Below are 27,874 nucleotides of genomic sequence, written 5' to 3'. Positions count from 1 at the left end.
ATGGGTGTGAAACAGCTGTGGCCCCTGAAGCCCCGCCAGTCTCTGAACAGGTTGGCTGGTGCCTTTGGCTGGAACAAAGGCTCATGGGGCCAAGGGTTTAGCTTCTATGACCAAGACTCAGTGAGCTTGCTTGTGCCTTGGCCTGGAGCCTTTGGCTCCAGCTCGAGCCCAAGTCTGAGCCTAAACCTGTCCACAGACTGACCTCACCTGGCTGTCTTGCAGATGTTTGCCACTGGCCACCCAGGAGCCATGTCTGGCTCAATCCAGGCACCCTCTATTGCTAGAGACAGTAAATAGCATGCATTATAATAGGAATCAGGCTCTTGTACCTGGAGCTGGCAGGAGGCCATGTGGAATGGGCAGTGCCAGTCGGAGCTTCTGCAGGCAGAATGGAGGGAGAAGGAAAGATGGCAAGGGTATGTAGGTATGAATGTTTCACACCTGTATATTATATCTAGGTATGTGTGTCACATGTAAGGAACCTCATGCTGTGTCAGAGGGTCTATACATGCCTTATAGAAAGAAGAGGAGCAGATAAAGAAAAGCATATATAGGGGCCCGGCACGGTGGCTCACGCCTGTAATCCCAGCACTTTGGGAGGCTGAGGCAGTGGACCACGAGGTCAGGGGATGGAGACCATCCTGGCCAACATGGTGAAACCTCATCTCTACTAGAGATGCAAAAATTACCTGAGCATGGTGGTGGGCACCTGTAGTCCCAGCTTCTCGGGAGACTGAGGTGGGATAATCACTTGAACCCAGGAGGCAGAGGTTGCAGTGAGCTGAGATCATGCCACTGCACTCCAGCCTGCGACAGAGTGAGACCCCGTCTCAAAAAAAAAGAAAAGAAAAGAAAAAAGAAAAAGAAAAGAAAAGCATATGTAGAAGGGTAGATGAGCAGACTAGACCAGAGTCAGGGTAGGACAAGGAATGAGAGGAGAACTCCATGGCATCTCCCAGCTGGTATCTGCCTCTTTGGGGATTTAGCAAGGTCAGTGATCACTTATTCATTAATTCAAACAATATTTATTGATTTCTACTATTACTCTGACTATTCTCTCACTTTGGGCTATGCCCTCTGCTAGATGCTGGGGCTATAGCAGGGAACAAGTTAATTTTAGCCCTCAGTAAATTTACAATCTAAAGGAGGTGACAGAATCATAACAGGTAATAACAACACTATGACAAGTGCTGTAATAGAAGTAGCACAAGAGGCTTCGGGAACACAGAGGAGGCACCCAATACAGTCTGGGGGAGTCCAGGAAGGCCATGTGGAGGAAGGAACTCTAGGCTGAATCCTAAAGGATGAGGAAGAGTTAGCCAGCTTGTGCAACTAACCCCTGTCCTATCCTTTTTGGTTGTTTAGCAAGCCCAAAGCAGAAACAAATAGGCCTATTGGGTTCCAAGTGACTCTGGAACTGCTGAAAATGTCACGTCTGCCCCACAAGCACCGGCAACTACCCTGGGGTCTGGGCAAGAGGGTGCACAGCTGTTCCCAGGACATCCCTGGGCACCAGAGGAAAGCATGGGCCACAGCTAAATACATATCTCTCCCCTGCCCGCCCTACCCCCACCTCCTCAACCAGGGATGCCTATTAATCCTGACAAATGATGACTTACGAACATGTAATGCAAACTGATTCATCATACATTCAAATCCGCTGCCCCGCCCCAGCGGGAGGCCCCAGCCAGACAAGTGTATTACACGGATAATGTATTTGACGTATTAATAAAACCAGCCGTATTGCTCTGGCCCGGAGACTGGGGAATGCCAATATACGATGACAGATCACATATTGATGAAATCCAGATGTTTGGAATCATAGTCTTGGGGCCTCGTTCATATTGACTGAAGGTAAAAAATGCCATCTGTCAGCATGTTAACTCTTGCTGTCCCATACTCAGCAGAAGCACCAATCATAGTTTTAAGAGAAGGAGGAAGGGACTGAGTGAGGGGAGAGTAGATGAGTAATTAGGTGGTTTGGATGGATGACAGGTGGATGAACTGGAGGGTAGATGGTTGTGCTATGGATAAGATGAGTGGATGGGACACTTTTCATGCCTTGTGTTCTTGACCTCTCAACAGCATTTGACCTTACTGAGGACAGTAGAGTCCTTGAAACTCTTCCTTTCTTGGCTTCAATGACATCACACTTTCCTTGTTTTCATTCTACCTCTTGGCTCTTCCTTCTTAGTCCTTGATGCCTTAAACTTCCTCTAACTGTAAACCAAGGTTCTGTTCCAGATACTCTTCCTAGTGTATTTTCTCTCCCTAGATGAGCTTGCCTACTCTGAACTTCATTCATTTATGTATTCCATAAATATTTATTGAGTATTTACCATATGCCAGACATTGTTCCAGGCAGAGGACACAGTGGTGAGCTTTGGTTCTCTATGTCAGTGTCTCCCGGGTCTAGAACTCTAGCTCTGGCTCACATACAGTGCCTACTCAGCATTTTCACATAGATGTCTAATAGTTTCTCAAACTAAGTACATCCAAAACTCAACTCATTTTCTTTCTTACCAAGCCTGCTGCTCCTCCTCCCATTCCATAAGTTGGTCAATGGTCTACCACCTAGAAGTTGCTCAAGCCAGAAACCTGGAAGTCATCCTTAACTCTTTTCTGTCCCTTAGCTTCCATGTCCAATCCATCTGCCTCTATTCATCTCCAGCATCGTCATGCTAGAGCAAGCTGCCATCGTCTCTCCCCTGAGTTAGTGAGATAACCTCCTAAATAGCTTTCCTGCACTTGCTCTTGCCCCTTAGACCACTGGCTACTTTGCAGTTAGAATAATCTTTTTTAAATGCAAGTCTGATATATCACTCCCCTGTTTAAAACTCTCTGATGGCTTCTTATTGTATGTTAAAAAAATAATAACCAAAATCACTAATGTAGTTTAAAAGTCCTCCAGGATCTGCCCTCTCTATCATCATACCTCAGTACTCTACCCCTCACTCACTCTGTCTGCTCCAGCCACATCGGACTTTTTCTGATTCCTCACTTAGGCTCTTTCTCCTGTGTACCTTCAAATGTGCTGTTTTCTTTTTGTTTTCTTTTTTTTTTTTTTTTCGAGACGGAGTCTTGCTCTGTCACCCAGGCTGGAGTGCAGTGGTGTAATCTTGGCTCACTGCAAGCTTCGCCTCCCGGGTTCACGCCATTCTCCTTGCCTCAGCCTCCCGAGTAGCTGGGACTACAGGTGCCCGCCACCAGACCTGGCTTTTTTTTGTTGTGTGTTTTTTTTTTAGTAGAAACAGGGTTTCACCGTGTTAGCCAGGATGATTTCGATCTCCTGACCTCGTGATCCGCTCGCCTCGGCCTCCCAAAGTGCTGAGGTTACAGGCGTGAGCCACTGCCCCCAGCCAAATGTGCTGTTTTCTATCTAGAGCTCCACTTCCCACAATCACTGTTTGACTGGTTCCCACGCATCCTTCAGCCTTCATTGAATGTCACTTCCCTCACCTTCCAGACCAGATGATATACTCCCCTAGTTCTGTGTACTTTTTTTTTTTTTTTTTAAGACAGGGTCTCACTCTGTAGCCCAGGCTGGAGTGCAGTGGTGCGATCATAGCTCACTGCAACCTCAAACTCCTGGGCTCAAGCGATCCTCCTGCCTCAGCCTCCCAAGTAGCTGGGACTACAGGCACATGCCGCCACAGCTGGCTAATTTTTTAATTTTTTTGTAGAGACAGGGTCTAACCGTGTTGCCCAGGCTGACCAAACTCCTGGCCTTAAGCAATCCTCCCACTTCAGCCTCTCGAAGTGCTAGGATTACAGGTTTGAGCCACCACACCAGCCCCATGTACTTTTCTTTTCCTAAGACCACTCTGGGGACAATTGTTTCATGTTTCCATCCATAGTTAAGTCCTAAGCTCCCTGAGGGCAGAGATTGTGCCTGTCTTCATTATTGTCTGGCATCTGTGCTATAGCGACCCCTAGTGGGCATCCAGTAAACATCTGTGAAGTCGTATTTAATCATTGGCTAGGTGAGTGGGTGGGTAGGTAGGTAGTTGGGTATTCAGATCTGGACTCAGACCTGGATTTAAATCCCTGCTCTGAACTTTGTAGCTGTCACCACATTGTTCTGAGCCCCATTTTCCTCATCAGTGTGATAGAGACAGTGACACCTACCTCACGGAACCGCTGTAAGGATTAATGAGGTAAAGTATGTGTAGTACTGACCTACAGCCAAATATATAATGATACTTGATAGACAGTTGTTATTAAAAATGGACAGATAATGGATAGATGATAGTTGGATGGACAGATGGATACACTGACATATAAACCAATAAACAGATATATGGGTAATGATGGATAGGAAGAAGGAACTCCATGGGGGCCAGAGGAGCTAGGACCAGGACACCTACTGAATGGTAAAAGATCTGGATCATAGAAGGGAAGAAGGCCAGATACAGGCAAGGCAGGGCAGGTGTCAGGATGGGGCGGATATTGGCACAAACAACAAACTTTGTCAGTGTGTTACTGGAGGCACTAATGACTCCTCCCTTGTACATAGCCCTGATTTCACTGGACCTTCACAGAAGTCCTGGGAGTTAGATATCATTCTCCCCATTTCACACAAGGAGAAATGAAGCTCAATAACATTAAGTGATTTGCCCAAGGTCACACAGCTAGCAAGAGGCAGCTCTGTTGAATTCTGCTTGAAGTTCCTGTTTCCTGGTCACTAGGAAATGGAAGCCCTTCCATTGAAGGGGTAGGAGTAGGACACACATGTGTACAGATAAACACACACATATGCCCACACACATACTCTTAAAAGCCCCAGCCTCCATGGCCATCTGTCATTACAGTCACCCTCACCTTCATTTCAACCCTCCTCATCCCTATCAGACACCAGGCAGTCAAGCCATGCTTTTTGTGGTCTGTAGAGAAAAGATAATAGAGATGGGATTTGTTGCTTGGACAAGCAGAGAGGTGAGAATGGAGCTCTCATGCAGCAGAACTGGGCAAAACCAAACAGGCCAAGCCAGAGAGGCAGTCACACGGTGGGGAACTGCAAGGCCAGATGTGGGTGAGTGGTCAAGGAGGGGAGGGCTTTCCCTTTGAACAAGATCCCCGGCCTCTATGTGTCCAGTTCTTCACCAGGCTTCGCTGTGGAAGATGGCCGGGAAGGAGCAGGCTGTGCAGGCCCTTGAGTTGCCTGTTCCCAACGGTCAACCATTCCCAACAGAGGGGGGCAGCAGAGGGCTGATCTAGGACCCCAGGTATCTGAGGTCTTATTTCGAGGTGAGAGGGCTGGGCCGGCTGGAGCCTGGTCCAAGCTAGGAAGAGGGCTGCCTTGGCCTGACCTCTCCTCTCAACAGGCCTGTCCTTTGCAGCTTACCATCAGTCACTCCCTGTTGGAGCCTCACTGTTGTCCAGCAGGAAAGCTATTCTAGCAGCTCAGCAAGGAAAAGGGACTCTCTGGAGGTCATACAACTTAGGGAGCCTCCAGGCTGGGACCTGATTCCCCTGACTCCCAGCCCCTGCCTCTACAGAGTCGCCTCTCCGCTCTTGGAGCTGGAGTTGCCCTGTATAAGGCTGAGGATGGGGTCAGCGCCCCTCCCCTCCCTGCCCTCCTCCTGCTTGCGGGGATACCTGCGGCAAGCAGAGAAGTGGAGGTGGCAGGCACTCCGTGGCTGGAGCGGTGGGGAGGGAGGTGCGGTAATGAATGTGGACGGGAGGCGGAATGAGCGATCCATCTTTGCATGGGAGGGAGGGGGCTGCGGGCGTTCCCCCCACACACTCACACACTCAATCAGGCGCTGTCAGACCTCCGGCCGCCTGGCATTTTGGTGAAGAATCTCTCAGCTAAAAATTGTTGTCAGTCCCATTTCCTCGTTATCAGTGCAAGGGCTGAGGCAGCGCCCGGGGATTAGCAGGAACGGCGAGCGCCCGCACCCGCCATCCTCTGCCGATAACACTGGGCCTCCCGCGTCACCTCCCCCATTCATCATCTTTAGCACTGACAGCCCATCCCAGTCCCTGTCCCCATCCCCATCCCCTTGTGCTTCCCACATCTCCCCACTATGCTGCTCAGCCTGGCTCCTGACCTCCTGAGGGAGCAAGGCCTCCTGAGGAGGGACAGTATTCAACCGAGGCCTACATGACCTAGACCTACCTGTGGCAAAAGGGTTTGGCTGGCTTTTGGGGGTTGGGGGTGTCATGAGCTGGAGAGAGGAACACTCGAGAGGACGCCTGCTGACAGCCTGCCCCTGGTGGGCTTGGTCTGCCCACCTGTGGTGCTGCCAGCAGTGTTGGAGAAGGGATTCCTGCATCCGATGGGCAGCTGGACTAAGGATTCCAGGGGCCTCGCCAGCCTGAAATGGACTTCCAGATTCTGGGAGCTGTGGAAAGGAAGAGCCAAAGGATGCTTCCTCCCAGGCGTAGGAAGAGTATGGGGTTGAGGGCTTCATTTCCACCCCAGCAAGACCACAGCCCCCTCCTCTTGGCCATCCCCAGCGGTTTTATGGCCCGTTTTATGGCCACTGTAATGGCCCAGGTCAAAAGCTTCAGGGAGCTGTATTCTGGGAATTATGCAAACGAGGAGCAGGCCCAGGGCCAGAGTATGGATTTTGTCATTAAACCTGGGCAGGCCATGTCGTTAGTGCAGTAAAACCCACGTCATGACCACAGGTCTCAATATAAAATTATAGAGAACACAGCGGGGGAGGGGACACAGGGGGCCCATGGCCATGCTGACACCTGCCACTCTAACCCCTGAGAAAATGAGGGTGTGATGGAGGGCAGAGGCTGCAGAGTCCCTCTGCTGATCCCTGCCAGTGCTATTCCTGAAGCTTGGAGGCAGGAAGAGGGCCTGTTGTCCTGATAGGAAAACTGGGGCCAAGCTCAGAAAAGTAGAATGTCCCTGTGGCAGCAAAGCAGATGAACTCAGTACAGGTATGTGGGAATACTGACACCTGTCCCCAGGCCTGGAGTGAGACATCTGGGCTCCAGGAACCCCTAAGAGCCAGACTTGGTATACCAGGCTAACGGGGGCTGAACCCCTGATATTTCCAGCTCAGCTCAGACCCCATGTCTGGGATCCACCTCCTTCTCCATTCTCCTCTCTTACCATTGCCCCCTTCAGACCCCAGCCCGTGCCTCAATTATCTGTTCCAACAACCTGTCAACTCCCTAACTCACTCCTTGCGCCTCCTGCTGAGTGTCATCTCGCCCACAGATCCTGCCAACCTTGCTGGCCCCTTCCCACCTTCCCACGAATCCTTCATGTCCTCCTCATAGTTCTCGCCAGCACTGACTGCAGTCATGGGCTCTCTTTTTGCCTTTCCTACTAATTTGTGTTCTCCTCAAGGCCAAGGATGCATTATATTTATCTCTGAGCTCCAGTTTCTCCTAGAATAATACCTGACAGAATAATTGTTACATGTTTGCTGAGTGAATAAAGTAATGAGATCAAAAGCTGAGTACAAAGGTCTGTATCCCATTCTGAGCCTCAGTTGCCCTAGCTGTAAAGTAAAGATAATGGCCTGGAGAATGTCTAGGGTCTTGTTCACCTGTGAGATTCTCTGGCTAACTGAAGGTAGGAGCAGAGCTGAGACTGGACACCTCATCTCCCACCTCCCACACCTGGGCCACATCTGCTGCTGTTACTCAGAGCTTCCCTCCAGCTGTCCCCTGAGCATCTGAGGCACAGCCACCTGATCAGTAGGACTTCCTCCCCTCCTCAGAGACCTTGCCACACAGACTGGAGCCTCCTGGATGGCTGGAGCTGCTGTCCCAGCCCTGCGAAGGTTATCTGGCTTCTAGGACAGTCTGTTCTTCGTTCCCACCTTTCTTCTTCCCTTTTCTCTTTTCCTCTCTCTTGCTTCATCGTGGAGCATCTAGGCTATGCCAGACCTGATATAAATTGTCTATAAATATAAAGATAAATAAGAAATGGTCTGTCCCACAAGGAACTCACAACTTATTCACTAACTCATTCATTTGCCTGATATACTTCTAAGGTACAGCTTAAATTTCGCTTCTTTGGTTAAGCCTTCTCTTTTTTCCAGTCCTCAAAACACACACCCAAAATGAATTCCTTCTTCCTTTGAGCCCTCAGGTGACTCTTATCTGGGCATCCAGGGGAGCCGTAATCATCCTCAGTCTAGTGTCAAAGGGAGGTGGGTTTTGTGCTCAGCCTGAACTTGAGGCTTCCTCAAGTACAAGGTTGCTAGATTTAGCATATAAAAACATGGGACATCCAGGTAAATTTGAATTCTAGAAAAATGATAAATAACTTTTAGAATAAGTATGTCCCATGTAATACTTGGGACATACTTATACTAAAAAAAAATTTCATTATCTGAAATTCAAATTCAACTGGGCATCCTGTGTGGAATCTGGCAACCCTACTTAGGCAACCACCTTGCTCATCACTGGCATGGCCTTTATCTTTCCGAAAGCTGATTTTGACCCCCTCCAGGAACTGGTAGGAAGAAGAAGAAGAAGGAAGGAAGATCTGGGCTCAAACTAAAGTCCTTTGTGCAGTCAGAGCATCCATGGATATGCAGGGATGTTTCTAAATTAATAGGGCTCCTCAAACTCACACCTGTAAGCAGAGGCTACAGAGCATTGCATGTCCCCATGAGTGGCAAGAAAGGCGTTTAAACATCCCAGCCAGCCAGGAGCAGTGGCTCATGCCTGTAATCCTAGCACTTTGGGAGGCCAAGATGAGAGGATCACTTGAGGCCAGGATTCAAGATCAGCCTGGCCAAAATAGTGACACCCATCTCTATTAAAAATAATAATAATAATAAGGCCAGGCACAGTAATCCCAGCACTTTGGGAGACCGAGGCTGGCAGATCACTTGAGGCCAGGAGTTTGAGACCAGGCTGACCAACAAGATGAAACTCCATCTCTACAAAAAATACAAAAATTAGCCAAGCATGATGGCATACGCCTGTAATCCCAACTACTCAGGAGGCTGAGGCAGGAGAATCACTTGGACCCAGAAGGCAGAGGTTGCAGTGAGCCAAGATCACACCACTGCACTCCAGCCTGGGCAATAGACCAATACTCTGTCTCAAATTAATTAATTAATTTAAAAAAGAAAAAAAATAGACATCCCATGGGGGATGTGTCCTAATAGATTTCTGAGAGGGGTGGCTGGCTGAGGAGGTACCATTCATGGGCACAGCCTCTGGAGCTGCAAGGAAGAGGGGTGCTGGTGGGTTCTGAAACCCTTAGAAGCCCTAGAAGACAGCAGCAGGCTCGGGTTTCAGGACTGAGATGCTGGGTCTGCCTCCTGGACTAGCCCAGCTTACGTGTCTGTCTGTTCTTCTCCCCTCACCAGGTAAGAAGAAAGCAGCAGCATTGTTCGACAGCCAGGCCCCAATTTGCCCCATCTGCCAGGTGCTGCTGAGGCCCAGTGAGCTGCAGGAGCATATGGAGCAGGAACTGGAGCAGCTAGCCCAACTGCCCTCGAGGTAAGCCACCTGCCAGGGAGCCTGCCTGCTGGAGGCAGGGTTCTGGCCCCTGGATCCCAGGAGCAGCCGCCTGGACCATACCCCAGCCCCTCGGGAGAAGACAGGACCCTGCCACCCTTCTCCACAACTCTGTTTCAATCCTCAGATCTTTCCGCTGAATGAAGCCACTTTCCTCTTCTTGCTCTATTTTTGGAGATGTGAGGAGAGTGACCCCGCAGTCCCCAGCCTCAAAGGAGAACATGAGAGGAGCTAGACAGGGGTGAGCCACTGCCACAGGCCCAGCACTGCCATGTTGAGCCTCACAGCAGAATAAAAGAAGCAGGTCCTAGGCCTGGCAGGCCCCTCAGAAGTACAGCCTAGTCCCTCCAGGGGAGTGGGCACTACCTTCTCTATGAATCTCAGTATCTGAAAGATGACAATCTTGAGAATGTGCTCAGGTGTGTCCCCCACTGTCCCACCCCACCTCACCCCCAGCCTCCCTCCCTTGTCCCTGCCTGAAGGACTGGGCTGAGCCTCCTCAAGGCCTGGTGGAGGAGCCAGGTTATCAAAAAGAGTAGAAGAGAGGTGTGACAAATTACCTAAAATCTTAGCAGTTTAAAGCAACCATTTCATTGTGCTCGTGGAATCTGTGAGGTCAGGAATTCAGACAGGGCACAGAGGAGATGGCTGATGTCTGCTCCGTGATGTCTGGGGCCTTAGCTGGGAAGACTGGGTGGCTGGGAGCTGGGTCATGTGGAGGCTGCTTCCCTCACATGTCTGGGGGTTGATGCTGGCTATCAGCTGGGACCTCAGCTGAAGCTAGAATCAAAGCATGTACATAGGGCTTCTCCATGTGGCCTCGGCTTCCTCATAGCTTGCCAACCTCAGGATGGTTGGAATTCTTGCATGGCAGCTTTGGGCTCCAGAAGCAAATGTTCCAGCCAATGAGATGGAAGCTGGATCACTTTTTATAACCTAGCCTGAAAGTCATTGAGTCTCACTTCCATTGTATTCTATTTATCGAGGCAGTATTAGACCACCCAGAATTCAAGGGGAGGGGACATACACCCCCCTTTTGATGGGAGGACTGGCAAGGTCACATTGTAGAAACATATGTGGGATGGAAGATATGGTTGCAGCCGTCTTTGGACAATATAATCTGCTACTGAGGGACAGCCTGCCCCGCTCCTCCTAGTCCGACCCTTATTCAGTTTAAGTCATCAGACTTGACTGATCCTCCTTCCTTCTACCTTCTAACCGAATCCCCATGCAGGGTGCAGGGGATCCCATAGTGAATCAGAATGGTCCCTGACCTTGAAAGTTCATAGCATGAGGGTTGGGAGGGTCGGGCAGTACAAACCCGGAGGGATGGAGACTGGTCTATGGGAAGAACTGGAGCTGGGGGGTGTCAAGGAGGCACCAAACCCAGCACAGAGCACAGAAGGTTTCCTCAGGAAGGTGAGGCCTGAGCTGAATTTTGAAGGAAGAAATATTTAGTCATCTATCGCTGTGCTACAAATTATCCTAAAACCTAGCGGCTAAAACAACACACATTTATTATCTCAGTTTCTGTGGTCATCAATTCAGGAACAGCTTAGCTGGATGGTTGTGGGTAGTAGTGGCTACTGGCTGGGAATCTCTCATGAAGCTGCAGTCAAGATGTGAACCAAGGCAACAGTCATCTGAAGATCTGACTGGGACTGCAGGATCTGCTTCCAAGATGCTCATTCACATGGCTGTTGGCAGGAGGCCTCAGTTCCCCCACATGTGGGTCTCTCCATAGGACAGCTTGAATTTCCCTATGACATGGCAGCTGACTTCCCACAGAGCATGCAGTCCAAGAGAGGACTAAGGAGGATGCCACAGTGCTTCTTATAATATAGTCTGGGAAGTCACACAGTGTTGCTTCTGTTCTGTTCTGTTCTATTCTATTCTATTCTATTCTATTCTATTCTATTCTATTCTATTCACTAGGAGCAAGTCCTCAAGTCCAGCTCATTCTCAAGGGAGAATAATTAAGCTCTAGAAGCTCTATCCCTTGAAGGGAGGAGTATCCAAGAATCCATGGGCATAGAAGACTATACTAGTGATAATAATAATAATCCTTGTTGAACACTCACTGTGTGCCGAGTATTTTACATTGCATTAATTTATTTAATCTTCACAACAACCCTCTGAAGTAGGTGATAATAATTGCTCCCTTTTTACAGTGGAAGAAACTGAGGTGCAGATGAGTTAAGTGACATCTCTAAGGTTGCACAGCTAGTAAGTGATGAAGATAAGATTCAAACCTAAAGTAATCTGACTTCAGTACCCATGCTCTTAATCACTCCCATCCCCACCACTTCCCACACACGCCTGGGATTGGCCTGCCAGTGGCAGAAAGTGGGGGAAAAAAATCCTTCTGCAGTTGAGTTCCATATTTTGACTGTCCAGGGGGGGTCCTGTGTAATTTGCTCCCAGAGGAGGACTTCTCCTAACAGGGTCAGAGAATGGAAGCAGAGGATAGAGGAGTCTGCCCAGCCTTGTAAAAGCAGTGTGCCCCCTAAGGGCCTGGAGAATGGGAGCCCCCAGCTCTCTGTCTGCCTCCTCGGTGAGGGCCACATTACAGGGCAGTCCCAGGTGCTCCACACCTGCAATGTCCAGGGCGTGCACTTCTGCCAACAGCCTTCCTTGTTCCACACACCCACCCACGACCCTGCACAACCCCCTCATCCCCCACATCCTCCCAGAGCATCCCTGTGTCCATTTCCCTACCCCGAGCTCCATGCTTCTCGCGCTATGTCTTGCGTCCCCGCATCTGTACCCCTCACGTCGCGGCCCAGCCCAGCACCCCTACGCCCATGCCCCCTCCGTCTGTGCACGCCCTGCGCCCCCGGCACGCGCCCCCCTCCAACCGGGTGTCTGACAGCCGGACAGCGGGATCTGCACAGCAAGTGAAATTCCCGTCGGATCGATAAAGCCGAAGCGCTGGCGGCGACGGGTCGATGGTTTTATCTGTCTCGGCCCCGCCGCGCCCGGCGCGCTGACAGTCGGACCGGTCGGCAAAGGCGTTCAAGGGCAGCCGCGCCCGCGCCCCCTCCCCTCGCTTCTCTCGCCCTCCCTCCCTGCGGCCGCTGCGCCCACCGGACTGCGGGCTGGACCGGCCCGCCGCCGCCCTCGTGATTTATCTGGATTTTTAATTGGAAAAAATTTGCGAATTAATTGATTTCAGGAACTTGCCAATTAACATTGTAATTGGGTGCGTGATAAATTCCCAAGGAGCGTGTCAGCTCCCTCCGGGCTGACGGCCGCGCAGCGGGGAGCGCGGGGAGGGCCCCAGCCTTGGCTGCCCTTGCCCCGCCCCTGCCCGCTCTAGGGAAGCCAAGACAGCAGAGGAGGTTGGGAAAAGTTGACACACGGGTTCCTGAGACCCCTCTCCACTCCCCACCATCAGCTCCCTGAGCAGAGGGGCCTGAAACCAGCCATTTCACAGATGGGGAAACTGAGGCCCGCAGGAGGGCAGAGCCTGTGTGTGCCTCACTTCCAGGGTCCTGGCAGAGCCCACATGAGGGCAGCCCCATCCACCAAAGGCACATGGTTGGAGGTCTCCTCCCCAGCTCTCCCTCCTCCCCTCCCGTCTCCTCTCTGCCCCAGCCCTTCTTTCCCCTGCTGGCTCCTCCCTCTTCTCGCTTCCAACTGTCCCCTTTCCTCTTCTACCCTGCCTTTGCCTCCATTGCCTCTTTCGCCCTCCCTGGCCTTCCTCAGCTTAGCCAGCTCCTGAGTCTGTGGATGCTGCCGCCAGGTGCCCTCCATCAACCTGGACATGTTCCCCCTCCACTTGACTGCTTCCTAAGGGGCTCTTCAGACTGGCCTGGTGTTCTGCCTCCTGCCTCCCTTTGCCCAACAACACAAAGCACACCCCACTAGGAGCAGACTGCTATTTCAGACACACTCAGGGGCTCACAGAGAGAAGCAGGGACCTTCCAGCTCCAGAGCCAGGGCTGGCTGTGCCTCAGACACAGGCACAAACATATACAGGACATGCAGGTGCACACACACACCCATTCCAACACAGAGATGTGCCCACACACACACCCTGAAAGAAGTCTTGTCCCATGGATGTCATTCCCATAGGTACATAGGCGCACAGACACTTACAGGAAGAGTAGTCAGAACTTCCTTTGGCAAAGTCCTTACACTTTTCCAAACACTTTTTCATTTGAGATCAGAGGCTGTGCCAACACTCTCTCCCTCACCCCATCCTTTATCTTTCCCCTTCTCAGCCTCTTCACAGGGACTCCATTAGACCCCAGAACTTGGCCAGGTAGAACAAGGAGAGTGAAGTTAGATGGAGAACAGATTGTTGAGGGCTTTCAATGCTGGAGGACGTCCTTGATGGGGTGGAGAGTAAGCTGAACATTCAGGAGCCAGGGTGAAGCTCCGTCAGAGAGAGACAAGTGGGAGGGGCATGGTTGTGAGGCCAGTGTGGAGTGTGGATTGGGGGTAGAAGCAGGAGGCAAGGGAGGAGGTTGGCTGGGGTCCAGGGGAAAGTTGGTGAGGCTGACCCAGGACAGTGGCAGTGGCAGTGGGGATGCAGAAGAGGGAATGACGAGAGGTGGAGGAAGAAGCCACAGGACTTAGTTAGGGTGCTTACTGGGAGGAAGCTTTCTAACTTGGATGATTGCGAGAGTGATGGTAGCAGAGAAGCAAGTGTCTGAGGGAAGGAAGGGATGTTGGGCAAGCTCAGCCTAAGATGTCTCTGGGATGGTGATGGGGGAGGGACTGGATGTGCGGAGAAACAAACAGGGACATAAATAGATGGGGGCTGGAGGTTGAAGGGTGGGGGCGGAGGAAGGAGTTGGCCCCCAGACTTCCCAGTGGCCCTCAGGCAGGAGTTTCCACCCAGAGAGATGAAGGAGCCTTGGGCATGGAGAGATTGCACAAAAGTGGGGCTTGGCTTGGTGGGGTCTGAACTTAGAGATATTCTCTGGGAGGTTTCTGGAGCCACTCAAGATCTGGCCTCTGAGCTGGGAAACCAGCTCTCTGGCCAGCACTTTAAAAGGCCTGAAAGAAGCCAGAGGGAGGCTGGGTGACTCTAGAGGAGAGGCGGGGTGTGGAGATGGCAGTGCCCCCACCCCCACTTAAGCCTTATTTAAGGCCGGCCTCGGTGTTTGGTTGGGTAATGAACTAGATAAACAATTCCCCAAATAGATTAAAACGAAGTGTAACTTACAAAGGCGGCTGGTGATGATGGTTTATTCCCGGGCAGCACACCATTTCTTTATTTCCAAGGATAATTCAGTGTAAATCACCTTAATTAAAAGTGTCAGCCCAGCCCATGAATATTGTACTTAGGAACGCGTTTCCTGGGTCCCAGTTATAATTTAAAACCCATGGATCACTAGGCAGCGAGTGACTGAGCAAGGGAGGAAATCGTTGGGGGCGGGCTGTGGAAACAGGGAGGGACGAAGGCAGAGCTGATGGGCTGGGCGGGAGCCAGGCTGCCTACAGCTGCTGGCCTCAGACCTCTCTTCTATGAGGCAGGCCCTTCAGCAGACTGCTCAGCCTCTGGGGGGCCAAGCACACTGGGAGGTAATCAGGTTGTTTTAGGGAAGATAGGGAGGGGGTCCCTTGCTCAGAGAGAGGCAAGGAGCCTCAGGTAGTACCAATCCAATGCAAGGGACAGCAAAGAGTGTTGCTAGGAAAAGATCCAGAGGAGTGGATCACCAAGTGACAGGCTGGACATTCTGACCCTGAATGTCCCCGTTTCTGTTCACCAGCAGAGCAAACTGAAGCCCAGAGTCAGCAGTTCCCTCCCCAAAGTCACACAGCAAGCAAAGAAAAATAACTGGATTCTGCCCTCTATTCTAAGCCCTGGGTGTCTTTATGGAGGCAGCATGGTCATTTAAAAGCCAGCATTGTGGGCTTGGCCAGACACCACCTCAAATCCCAAACCCTCCACGGACTCTGTGACCATATAAATGTCATTTGACCTGGTAGTCAACTTTGTAGAGATTTTGCGAAGTTTCAATGAGATAACATATATTAAGGCCTGCCCCTGTCACATACAGTGGGTGCACAATCATTGTTCATTCCTTCCTTTTCTGCTGTCACCTGATCCAACTGGAGATAATACTCATATCCTAGGGCAGAGCAAGCATGATGTTGTACAGTAGATGCCTCATTTCTGTACCAGAAATGGTGGTGGTAGTATTTGTTTACTGAGTGAATGAAGAAGTGAACAAATGATAAAAGCCATAGACTCAAAAACTAGTTGCTTCTCAAAAGCAGTTCTGTGTCCTCCTTGAATCCCCAGTCCCTACATCAGGGCTGGCATGAACCATTTATGAGCAAAACATAATTGAATGGAACCTGTTGTAGCAGGCCTTCCTGGTCTGTGATGCCCCCACTGTGTGATTAGACTGGGTGACAGCTATGTTTTTACACTCAGACCTTGGCCTCACTCTGCTGCTGGGCCTGGTGGCCCCTGCACTGGGATGTACATATGTTGTGTGTGTGTGTGCATATGTGTCTACATTTGTGGGTACATGTGCGTCTGGGTGTGTGTTGGTACACACAGGTGTTCATATCTATGCATGTGTTTATTGGACTTGTGCACATGAGCAGCTATCATCTAATCTGTGTGGCTGTTGTAAATCTTTTTTTTTTTTTTTGAGACACAGTCTCACTCTTGTCGCCCAGGCTGGAGTACAGTGACGCAATCTCGGCTCACTCCAACTTCTCCCTCCTGGATTCAAGCGATTCTCCTGCCTCAGCCTCCCAAGTAACTGGGATTACAGGCACCTGCCACCACGCCCAGCTGATTTTTGTATTTTTAGTAGAGACAGGGTTTCACCATGGTGGCCAGGCTGGTCTCAAACTCCTGACCTCAGGCGATCCACCAGCCTCGGTCTCACAAAGTGCTGGGATTACAGGCGTGAGCCACTGTGCCAGACCATGAATCTGTATGGACATGTGTCTGGGAATATGCCTCTGTGGCCCTGTGCATCTGTATGCGTGTTTGAGTCTCCAGGTGTGACTGATTGTATCTGTGCCTGTTGGCAGAATTATAGGAAGTCTATGGGTATGTATATGTGTGCACCTTTATACCAGGGTTTCTCAACCTCGGCACAGTTGACATTTGGGGTCAGATAATTCTTTGCTGTGAGGGGCTGTCCAGTACACTGTAGGCTGTTTAACATCCTCTACCTACCACATGCCAGTAGCAACCTCCCCCTCTCCACTCAAGTTTTGACAATCAAAAATGTCTCCAGACATTGCCGGATGTCCCCTGGGCAGGCAAACATCCCTTCCCCTTCTCCCCTGTCCCCCATTGAGAGTCACTGCTGCATCCGAATCTGACTGTGCTTTTGCTGGCATGTCCGGTATGTCTGTGGGTGTCTAAGCTCATCTGTGCATGTTCCTTATGTCTACATTCGTTAAGTCCCTATGTGCCCCATGCATTCTGCCTTGGATGTGTGTCTGTGTGTTCTTGTGCGTTCTGGGTATATCTGCGGGTGTGCTGTACGTTATAGCTCATATGTGTGTCTGTACGGGGACCCTATGTGAATGGGCTGCGTCTGCCTCCGTGCATTCATCAGCCAGCACTTCTGTGAGCGTGTGTGTGTGTGAGTGCACGCGCATGAATGTGCGAGCACAGATGTGGTGAGCATAGTGGGGGCAGCAGGCAGGGAGGGACAGGAACAGGGATATTAATGTTTCTGAAGTGGATCTGATTTGATACGTCTTGTTCCATTGTCAGCATCTGTTTAGCGGGGATTTGTAATACTTTGTGGCTCTGGATCACTCATGCTTAGCGCGGGATGTGGCCTTGCATACCAATTTTGTTATTAAACACAGTCCTCGCCTCCCCCACAGCCCATCCATCACCTCCCACCCCAGCCCCCGCCTGCTCTGAGCTGCCCACCATATTTCAGGGCCCAGCTCCCGCCTGCCTGCCGCGCCCGATGCCGGAGGGCCTGGGGCTGACAAATTGAATCAGGGGGAGATCATTCCTGGCCTAACACAGTTTGCAGCATGTTGGAGGGAGAATTGACAAGAGCCATGTCAGCTCCATCACCCCAATCCCACAGGAGCTAAGAGCGGGCTAGGGACAGGGGGTGGAGAGAAGGGGGTCTCCAGGACAGGCAGAATCTTCAGGGCTGATACAAGGAGTCAGGTAAAGTCCCTTTCTTCAGATCCACTGGGGAGTCTACCATGCCTAGTGTCTGTGTCTCCCTCCCAGGGGCCACCACTAGCCCTTGGCCCATGAGAGAGGCTGAGCTAGGCTGGGCCACGGGAGTTGAAAGGACTGGGTGGAGCTTGGCGGAGCTGGGCTGGGCTAGGCTGGCTATGCCTTCTCTGTCTCTGGGGTCTTCTTGCTACTCTACTGTTGCATGCCCTGGGCGGCAGGCAGAATGGTTACCCTGTTCTCTTCTTTCTTGGCAGCAAGAATTCCCTTCTGAAGGATGCCATGGCTCCAGGCACCCCCAAGGTAGGTGGCCAATTACATGTTTTCCTCCTGCCCATACTAACCTAGGCCTATCCAGAACTGGTTCCTCCTGAGAAAAAGGAGCTTTTCTAGTATCCTCAACTATCTCCAGCTTTTCTAATATCCTCAACAATCTCCAGGTCTTGAACATCATCCTGAGGCCTAGGGCTGCACCGCGTGTGTGTGTGTGTGGTCTGTGCATGAGGGAGAGTGTGCTCATCTGACTTGCTCCTCTTCCAGCCGGGAGAGGGGTAGAGCCAAGAATGGCCTGGGAGATGTGGGTGACCCAGACACTAAGGGTGGGAAGACTCAAAGGAAGAAAGTGAGCTATAGCAGACGAAGAAAAATAAAGAAATGCAGGTCAAGATAGTGCAGGGCCCTAGATGCCAGACTATGGGGGCACAGGGGTGTGTGAGTGTGCAGGGGTGCGTGTGTGTGCGCGCGTGTGTGTGTTTGTGTGTACTTTGTCCTGAGGGCAACAAGGAGCCAAGGAAGAGGCTGGACTCATCTGGGGAACCAGTCTGCCTCTCTGAACAAACCCTGTGGGAGAAAGACTTGAAAGCATCAGATGGAGAAAGGGAAAATGAAGAGCAAGAATCTGGCTTAAAGGTGGGGCCAAGAGGCCTTTGCACAATGAAATTTGTACCAAGAACTCCCCAAAGATGGCCACAGACACTGTGGGTACTACTTACCCAAAGGTGGTTTTGAGGGGATGGATATATGGGGAGAACCAAACCCTCACTCACTGAGTATCCCCTTCCCCATTCCTCGGTAGAAGGCTGCATCCTTTCTCCCACAATTATTCAGAATGGGAGGCCACCCCTAGCCTATTTTATAGGAAGTGAGGAATGACTATGGAAGATTTGGGAAGGGTGGAATCAGTGAAGGAGAGTGTTTGGAGAGATTAGAGCAAAGGCAAAGGTGAGAATCTGGGGGACTCCTGCACTTGGTGTCAAGATAAGGTCTAGGAAGCAGGGAAGGAGACAGAGGAGGAAAGCTCAGTGAGTTAAGAGGGGCACAGGAGAGTGTGTTATCTCAGGATCCTAAGGAAGAAAGTTTCTAAATGTATCAGGTGGTCAGCAGTCAAACTGGGAAAGACTGGAGAAGGGGCTTGTTGTATTAAGAAGTCTGGCAGTGACTGGTGACCTATAAAAGGTCAGTTTTGGGAAAGGAGAAAGAGTGACAAGTATCACCTCCATGGGGTAGGCCCAAATACCCTGCAAGCCTTTCAAAGGTATAGGAATGGATCGTGTACCTTCGTTTAGAAAACTGCTCACCTGAGCAAGCTGGGAGAGGAGCAGAGCGCCTAGCCCAGCCTTGGGTGGGTGTAGGCCTTGGCCAAGGAGGCAAAGCCCCAAAGAGAAAGGGGAGGCTAGGGGTGCCAGGCAGCTGCAGACTCACAGAGGTAGGGAGCTACAGTCACTGAGTGTGGCCCAGCCTGCAGCATGTAATGGTGTGGTTCAGGAAAGTCAGAGACAAGCTTCCAAGTCGGCCACCACAGGTGACAGCTGACACCTGAGCATGGCTGGCAGGGTTGGGGACTTGGACATCAGTGAGGCCTGTGTTCTAAGGACAAACCCCTGGCAGACACAATCTACCTCCGTCCCTAGCTCCCCACATATGCAGACCCACACACACTCAGGTCACAATACAGACATAGGAAGTCTTAAACATGTGTCCTGAAACCACAGACACAGGCATACTGACCATCAGACACAGAGACAAGGGACACTTGCTCACCCACTTCCAGATATATGCCCACACCCCCAAAGCTGAACAGTTCAGGGTCTATCCTCTGCCTTGACCTAGGCTTTAGGGAAGCAGGTCATGAGTGGAAGAGGCGAGAGAGAGAAGGTTCAAACAAGAGACTGAAAGGACAGGGAGAAGGAGGGAGGGAGGAGGAGGAGAGGGCGAGGGGGCCTTAGACAAGATTGATGGCCTCGTTGCCATTAAGAAAAAAATTAGCCGGTGGCGGCTATCATATTAAAGGGTGAAGAAGCCGTGAATTATTTTCTTAAAGATCTTATCGCTTACAATGATAATTTTACCTTCCAAAAGGCCACTTTTAATGAGGCGAAGAGCCAGGCAAAAAGTCATGATTTAATGCCGGGATTTTTTTTTCAAAACACATTTTACTGCTTTTTGGTCCATGTTTAAAAAGCGCCAGTGACCTTTTTTTATTCCGCTTGCCCCAGGTGTAACGCCGAGGCCTCTCAGGGCTTCTAACCTAGAGAGAGAGAGAGAGAGAGAGAGAGACAGAGAGAGAGAGAGAGAGACAGAGAGAGAGAGAGAGAGAGAAGGCGCACAAACAGGAGCTTTTTCATGGGCCGGAGGTCGGGGTGACCCACACTGTTCCCCCTCCTTAGCATCTTCCTTGGGACCAGAGAAGGAGAAGAACATTGCCTGAGAGCACCTCCTCTCTGAGCTGAGGGCTGGGTCACCCACGAGGCCTCCCGTCGGGCTTGGGTGGGTGAAGAAGGAGCTCCACGTTGCAGAGAATCCCACGAAGGCCCTTTCCAGCCTCTTCTGCCCTCCAGCTCCTGGGGTATGGGCAAGTCAGGGAGCCCTGCCAGACCAGCAGCTGTCCCTTCCCTTTCCAGGGCCCTTTCCAGTCCAAGCCTGAGGATGCGCAGCATGGCCACCGCATGCGGGTCACATCCTAAGGCTCAGCCGGAGATGAAGGATAAATGGCTGCTCCATCTTCCCCAAATTGCTTTCTTTGGGCTGTCACTGGCGATTTGGCGTGGTTTTCTAAGCTGGGGAGGACTCCTAGGGAATTGTGTGCTTCCGGCTCAGAGCTGTACAGGCTGGAGAAGGTGGGGGGAGGAAGTATGGATTGCTTTCAGGCCTCCAGGCCCCCAGTTTGCAGCTGAACAGGCCTTGGCAAGAGCTGGCTCTCAGGCAGAATGTGCCATGTGGTATTTCAAATTGTGGTGCTTGCACACAATTTCAAGCAGACAGTTTATTAATCTAAACTGCAGGCGTATGTAGAAGAGGCCATACAAGATTGACATGGGGGGATTAGTTTTGCTGGGGTTTTTGCTGGGATCATCACCGTAGCACCAGGATAAGTGGACCAGTGTACATCCCTAGCTACACGTGGGAAGCTCACATGCTATTTAATTTACTGTCTCTATTGTGGGGCTGCCATCAGCCTGTATTAAGGGCAGGCAGGGTAGCAGGTATATGGCTTTACCCCCAACCCTTCATGGGGATCCCAGAGTCTCTGCTCTCCAAGGGAAAACAAAACATATACAGTCTCAGCCTACTGGGAGTGGACTGGGAGTCTCGCTCCACTGGGGCAGAGATTAGCCTAAGCAGGGTCCCTCAGGGGGTCTCTAACCATCCCTAAAACCAAGCCATGCTCTCCCACAACTACACTCCCAGGACTTGACCCCATGCCTTTAGAATCTCAAGAGTGGTCTTTCTATCCCTCAGCCTCCTTCTCTTTGCCTCACTCCCCAAAGTGCCACAGGACTGGGAACTCTAGAGACTGACTGTAGGTCTCATTCGGCCTGAGGCCACATGTCCTTTTTCTTCTTCCAGTCCCTCCTGTTGTCTGCTTCCATCAAGAGGGAAGGAGAGTCTCCAACGGCATCACCCCACTCATCTGCCACCGATGACCTCCACCACTCAGACAGATACCAGGTGAGGAGGGGTGGTGGGTGGCCATGAGAAGCAAGCTCACCTGGGGGAAGGTTTCAAGAGCCTACCTGGTGCTAACTCCTCCTCTCCTCCGCAGGCCACAGGAGAGGCCTGAACTGGGTTTGGTTCCCTCTGTGTCCAGTGCCCCTAAATGAACTCAGGAGGCATAGGTGTCAGGGAATAGGCCTTAAATAGATGGATTTTAGGGAGAGATGCCAAGGTCACATGGGCTCCATGGGCTCTGAGCACCTCTGAATCATTCTATCCATCAGGAAGTATCCTATGGGGTTTGGTTTCATAAGAGACCCAGATACACAGCCCAGAATCACCTGAAGATTTCAGACTTCAAAAGCATGATACTGGCCGGGCGCAGTGGCTCAGGCCTGTAATCTCAGCACTTTGGGAGTCCAAGGCAGGCAGATCACGAGGTCAGCAGTTCGAGACCATCCAAGCCAACGTGGTGAAACACCGTCTCTACTAAAAATACAAAAATTAGCCAGGTATGGTGGCAGGCACCTATAATCCCAGCTACTCCGGAGGCTAACGCAGGTGAATCACTGGAACCCGGGAGGCGAAGGTTGCAGTGAGCTGAGACCACGCCATTGCACTCCAGCCTGGGTGACAAAGCAAGGCTCCGTCTCAACAAAAAAAAAAAAAAAAAAAAGAAATAGCATGATACCTTAAGCAAATAACCATTCAATTCCACCAACCCTGGACACTGCCTGTGAGCATCTTGGGCAAATAGGAAGGGAGTCATCACACAGTCCTACAAGATCATAGCAGAGGGGCCTAAGGGTAGCATCTTAGCTATAGATGGACCTTCTCTGGAGTAGGAAGGACAAAGAACTTCCCCCAAAACTTTTGTCTAAGGAGAGGCAGAGCCCTGTCTTTCAGACCCCCAGAGCCGTTCGATGGAAGAAAACAGTTCCTATTCCAAGGAACATTTGTCCAAATGGCAACAGGGCTTCTCAGAGAGGCCCAGTGTGAGAAGGGAAGAAGACCCCTGATCTGATGTGGAAAAACAGGGCTGCAGGGACCTGTAAGCTGGGGTAGAGAACCAGGGGCCCTGCTGGCACACCTGACCCCTAATGGGAATTAGAGAAAGGTGTTCTCTCTGCACCCCTTCCTTACAGCTGACACAGCCTGGCCTGGCACAGGGTACAGAGCTTGGAGAGTAGAGTGCCCAGCACGGCTGGACAGACTCCACCGAATGCCTTCACACAGGACTCAAACTGCAGAGCCCAAGTGCAAGCCCTGGGAAGGGATCCCTGCTCTCTCTAAAGGAACCCCAGTTTCAGAGAGGAAGCCCAATAAGCCCCTGGGAGACATTGCCCCAATCCAGACAACCCTGGTTCAAGGCAGAGAAATGACCAGACCCCAGGGAATTCTGATCTGAGAGGGAACAGAGACAAGGCTTTGTTCCAGAGCATTCTGGTCCGGAGGAACAGACAGAGCCCCACCTTCAGAGGCCTGTCCTCTGTACTGCACTCATGGCATGCACCTTGCCATCTGTTCAACCAGGAAGAGTAACCACCAGGCAACAATGCCTCAACTCCCTGACCCACCTTCCTCCCCACAAATGTCAGTATTTCTTTTCTCTCCTAAAGACTATGAGGAAAGCTATGGACTCTCTTGCCTAAAAACATACACATGTGTTTTTACATACCACATAGGCACACACACATGCAGTATTATACATACAATTTCAGGAGGTTAGGAAAGCTCTAGAGCCCATCCCAGTACCACTTAGAGATCTCTGAAGCCCAGGTTAAGACCCAAGACCCTGTTCTAGACTCTAAGCACACATCTTAAAGGACAAATCAAACTACGTTGTATCCTACAAAATAAAGCTGAAGCTCCTTATCATGGCAGCAAGGCCTTCTGTGATATGGATTCAACCTATATGTCCAGCTTCTATTCCAAATACTGTCCATGAATCCTATGGGCTATGCTCACTGAACTAACGCTAACCACTCCCTGGATGACACATTCCTTTCTTGCCTCTGTATCTTTTCACATGCTATTTCTTCTAACAGAACTGTTTTACCCCACTCCATCAAATTTCTATTTATCCTTCCAAATCCTGCCCAAATATTATCTCCTCCAGGAAGCCTTTCTGGATGAGCTATCTCATGACCCTTGTGTGTCCTGGTTATTGCCCCTGTCACCCTACATTGTGATCACCTGTTTAGGTATGTTTCCGTTATCTACAAAACATCCCAAAATTTAGTGGCTTAACACAACTCATTATTTATAATGCTGTGGGTTGAGTGGGCATTTCCTCACTCATGCAGCTCATTTATCCTGGAGGACAGGCTGGGCTGGAAAGTCCAAAATGGCCTCACCGCATGTTTGGGAGATTGGGTATCTTGGCTCTCTTCCATGTGGCCTCCCATCCTCCAGTACATTCAATAGCTTTCTTTCTTAGCAATCTCAGGGCAGTGTCACACCAAGAAGGTAAATTCCAAAGCTACAAGGCCTCTTGAGGCCTAGAATCTGGAACTCACACATCACTTCTACCACTTTCTATTAAGCAAAGCAAGTCACAAAGCTAGCCCATAATCAAGGGATGAGGAAAGGCAGCTCTTGATAGGAGAAGATGCAAATAATTCTGGCCGTATTTAATCTTTCACAATGAATCTGACTCCACTAGACTTGGAGTTTCTCCAAGGCAAGGACCTTGTCTTATCCTTCCTTTTTTTTTTTTTTTTTGAGACAGAGTCTCGCTCTGTCGCCCAGGCTGGAGTGCAGTGGCGCAATCTCGGCTCACTGCAAGCTCCGCCTCCTGGGTTTACGCTATTCTCTTGCCTCAGCCTCCCGAGTAGTTGGGACTACAGGCAACCGCCACCTCGCCCGGCTAGTTTTTTTGTATTTTTTAGTAGAGACAGGGTTTCACCGTGTTAGCCAGGATGGTCTCGATCTCCTGACCTCGTGATCCACCCGTCTCGGCCTCCCAAAGTGCTGGGATTACAGGCTTGAGCCACCGCGCCCGGCCATCCTTCCTTTACTCAAACATTTATCTAGTACTCACTCATGCTCAGCTTTGTGTCCTTGCCTTCAAGGGGTTAGATTTGCAGATAGATAATTACGGTCCAGTGTTTTGAGTGCTATGACAGGAGTATAAATAAGTTTCTAGGGGCCAGGCACAGTGGCTCATGCCTGTAATCCCAGCACTTTGGGAGGCCAAGGCAGGTGAATTGCTTGAGGCCAGGAGTTCAAGAGCAGCCTGGGCAACATGGCAAAACCCTGTCTCTACTAAAAATATAAAATTTTAAAAAAATTAATAATAAAGAATAAGTTTCTAGGATACTACAGTAGAAGGAAGGGAAAATCAGAGCAAGCTTCACACAGGAGATAATGACTGAAAATGGACTCAGAGAAGGAATAGAAGTTCACGTGGCAGACAAGGAAGAAAGGTTACTCCAGATATCAAGGCAACACTATGTACAGAGAACATAGAGGTGTAACAGAATGATATATCTGGGGACCTGCCAGTAGTTTGGTTTTGTTAGAAAGTAGAACGCAAGGAAAGTTAGTAGATGAAGCTGGAAAGCAACCCAGGGACTAGCTGGGTATCCCGTCCCTTGCTCTTTACACAAGGCCTGGCATGTAGTAGTTGTTCAGCTATGTTGGATTTTTAAAGTCACTGAGCTAGGCCTTGAAAGCAGGGGGTACTGGTTTCTGGGTTTTTGTTTTTGTTTTTGTTTTTTATAGAGACAGGTGCTCACTATATTGCCCAGGCTGGTCTTGAACTCCTGGGCTCAAGCAATCCTCCTGCATTGGCCTCCCAAAGTGCTAAGATTAAAGGCATGAGCCATCGTGCCCAGCCTTGGTTTCCAGTTTGAATTCTCATTTACTTAGCCCCTGCTGACTGACTAACCCTCTTTATGATTACCTCACTTAAACCTCATAGCAACTGTATTCATCATCCCCAATCTATTACCAAGGAAACAGGCCTAGAAAGAAGTGACTTTTCTAAGAACATATAAATTGCAAGTAACAGAATTAGGACTTGAACTTGAGTCTGTTTGGCCCTAAATCCGAGATTGTTTCCCAACCCATCACTGGGCTCAGGGCTTATAAAGTCTTTCTCCCCTTCCCACTGATGTCTCTTTCATGCAAGACACTGTGCTGGGTAAATGGCTAGAGATGACCTCCCAAGTACAAGGGACAGATATGTAAACAAACAGTCAAAATATACATAATCAAAGAGAAGCAGTGGAACTGCGAAAACTCAGAGGAGGCATCAAACCCAGGCTTGGGGGACAGAACTAAGTCTTACCAGAGTCCTGAAGGATGAACAACAGTTAACCCAGCAGGGGATACTGGAGGCCATGGAGGCTCTCTGGCCTGCAGTCCAGAGCATGGAGTGCTCAAAAAGCTACAGTTAGCTCTGCAAAGCTGAGTGGCAGGAGTGTAAAGGGAGAGAATAGGAGTGGGAGAAGAGTCTGGCGAGGCAGACAGGGCAGGCCTATATGCCAGGTTGCAGATCTTGGTGGAGAACCACTGAAGGATTTAAAGAAGGAGAGGGTTAATTTTGTCCAATAGAAGGATCACATTGTGTGTAGTGTGGAGGATGGGTTGCAGAGAGAGAAGCTGGAGACCAAAAGATGAGACGGGAAACAGCTACAAATTTAGAAAGCTCGTAAGATTATGTATGACTGGAACACAACGACAACCAAGGTAGGTACAACCATGGAAAAAAACTCAGGGCTGACTTGCCTATGCCCAGCACCATGCTGGGCTCTGGGTTCACCCAAATAACTCACACATGGCCCCAACCCTGAAGTGGTCAGTCCACTGATAAAAACCTACACAAGCTATGATAACGGCGCAGAGATGAATGTACTCTTACACAAGGCAAAGCTATTTTTCAGTTACAGACCAGGAAGGATGAGTAGGAGATACAGAGGTGGAGATGAGAAAATCAGAGACCTTTCAAAGTAGACTTTCAGGATCTAGAAAAGGACTGAGTGTGAGGGATGGAGAAGGTGGGGTCAAGGGCGACTCTCAACTTTACTCTGTGGGCACACCTGAGTAGATGATGGCTTCCTCTTTTGAATAGGGAACCCAAAAGAAAGGCCTCTGTTTGGAGGATACCGAGTTTAATGTTGGCCATGTGGGTATGCAGTGCCTATGGGAGCTCCAGGGGCCGTGCAGCAGACAGCTGACATGTTGGGAGTCGTCTGATAACAAAACTGGGTGGCCTAGGGGTTGGGCAGGGATCGCCCACGGACGATCGGGAATTCCGACGCCTTGTCCCCTGCAAAGCGCCCAACGCGATGCCTCTGCCCTAAGGGCAGCCGCGCGGAAGGCAGGCACAGCAGGCGGGAGCTGGGGCCGGGCGGTGGGGCGAAAGGAGCCCCGCAGCGGGAGGGGGCGTGGAGCGGGGGGGTGGAAGGACTTTGCAGCCGCTAAAGCTGGGGTTGGTAGGCTTCACGGCGGTGGGAGGGACCCCGGGGAGGCTTCTGCCGGTTGCTACCGGAGTACAAACGGCAGCTTCCTGGTCTCGGTCCGGCCACCCCCGCGCCGAATTGTGAACTTTCACCCCCAGCGCGCGACGGCGGCAGATCACGTGATCAGGGCCAACATGGCCGCCGCCGCCGCTGGGAGCTGAGGTGCCGCCGCCGCCGGGCAGCCGGGGGGAATCCGCCCGCATCGCCGCCTTCGCCCGCCGGGCGGCCGTGGGGCCCAGAGCGCCGGAGGCCGGGGCCGGGGCGGCACCGCGCAGCGGCCACGGGGTCCCGTTAGAGCAGCGCCCGGCGGCTATGCCGAGAGCCCGGAGCGGCCGGAGGAGCAGAGGGGCTGGCGGGAGGGAGGAAGTAGGTTTGTTTACGGGCTGTTTGGGGCGGAGCAGGCTTGGTTGGGGGTCCGGTGCTGGGGCGGGGGTCAGGACTCCAGGCCGCGCCTGACGCTCTCTTTTCTTTTCTTGCATCTGCCCGCGATCTTCTCCCAGACCTTTCTGCGAGTACGAGCCAACCGGCAGACCCGACTGAATGGTGAGTCCTGCCCGGCCCGGTGAGTCCTGCCCGGCCCCTCCCTCCGCCCCACCCCCGGCCTCCTCCCTCCCTCACTGCCTGCCGCTCCTGGCTTGCCTGGGTCTCTTCGACTTTGGGGCCCATTGGCTTCTTCGCAGTCACGGCGCCTGAGTATGTGCAAACCAAAGCTGCCGCTCTCAGTTTCCCCGTCTGTCTAATGGAGGTATGGCTCCCAGCCCTTGCCCAAACCTCTCTAAAGGCCCTGAAGAGCCCTGGGGGGAGGGCAATAAGTGCCGGAGAATGAGGAACGAGCTACACAATTCTACTCGGGAGCTCAGCTTTGAATTTGCAAACTGCTGGGACCTCA

General features: G+C 51.1%; 1 protein-coding gene across 22 annotated transcripts in view; it reads left to right on the top strand.

Moving 5' to 3' along the window:
- The window catches only part of RNF220 (ring finger protein 220), a 251,916-nt gene that overhangs the window by 204,778 nt on the left and 19,264 nt on the right, over positions 1-27,874 (top strand). For 11 of the 22 annotated variants that reach the window (XR_012421012.1, XM_005543590.5, XM_005543589.5 and 8 more), the window contains 4 exons: positions 9,300-9,432; positions 17,842-17,887; positions 21,431-21,532; positions 27,486-27,528. Coding sequence is in view for 14 of the 22 variants with exons in the window: in XM_005543590.5 (XP_005543647.1) it covers positions 9,300-9,432; positions 17,842-17,887; positions 21,431-21,532; positions 27,486-27,528 (324 nt within the window). In the remaining 8 variants the exon portion in view is untranslated. Of the gene's footprint in view, positions 1-9,299; positions 9,433-17,841; positions 17,888-21,430; positions 21,533-27,110; positions 27,356-27,485; positions 27,529-27,665; positions 27,731-27,874 lie in introns of those variants that run through there. The other 11 variants (XM_074008780.1, XM_074008751.1, XM_045386534.3 and 8 more) reach the window with 5 other exon arrangements.

This window comes from Macaca fascicularis, chromosome 1 (genome assembly GCF_037993035.2).
Source record: "Macaca fascicularis isolate 582-1 chromosome 1, T2T-MFA8v1.1".
Classification (NCBI taxonomy): Eukaryota; Metazoa; Chordata; class Mammalia; order Primates; family Cercopithecidae; genus Macaca; species Macaca fascicularis.
This window is presented reverse-complemented; position numbering and strand designations above follow the sequence as displayed.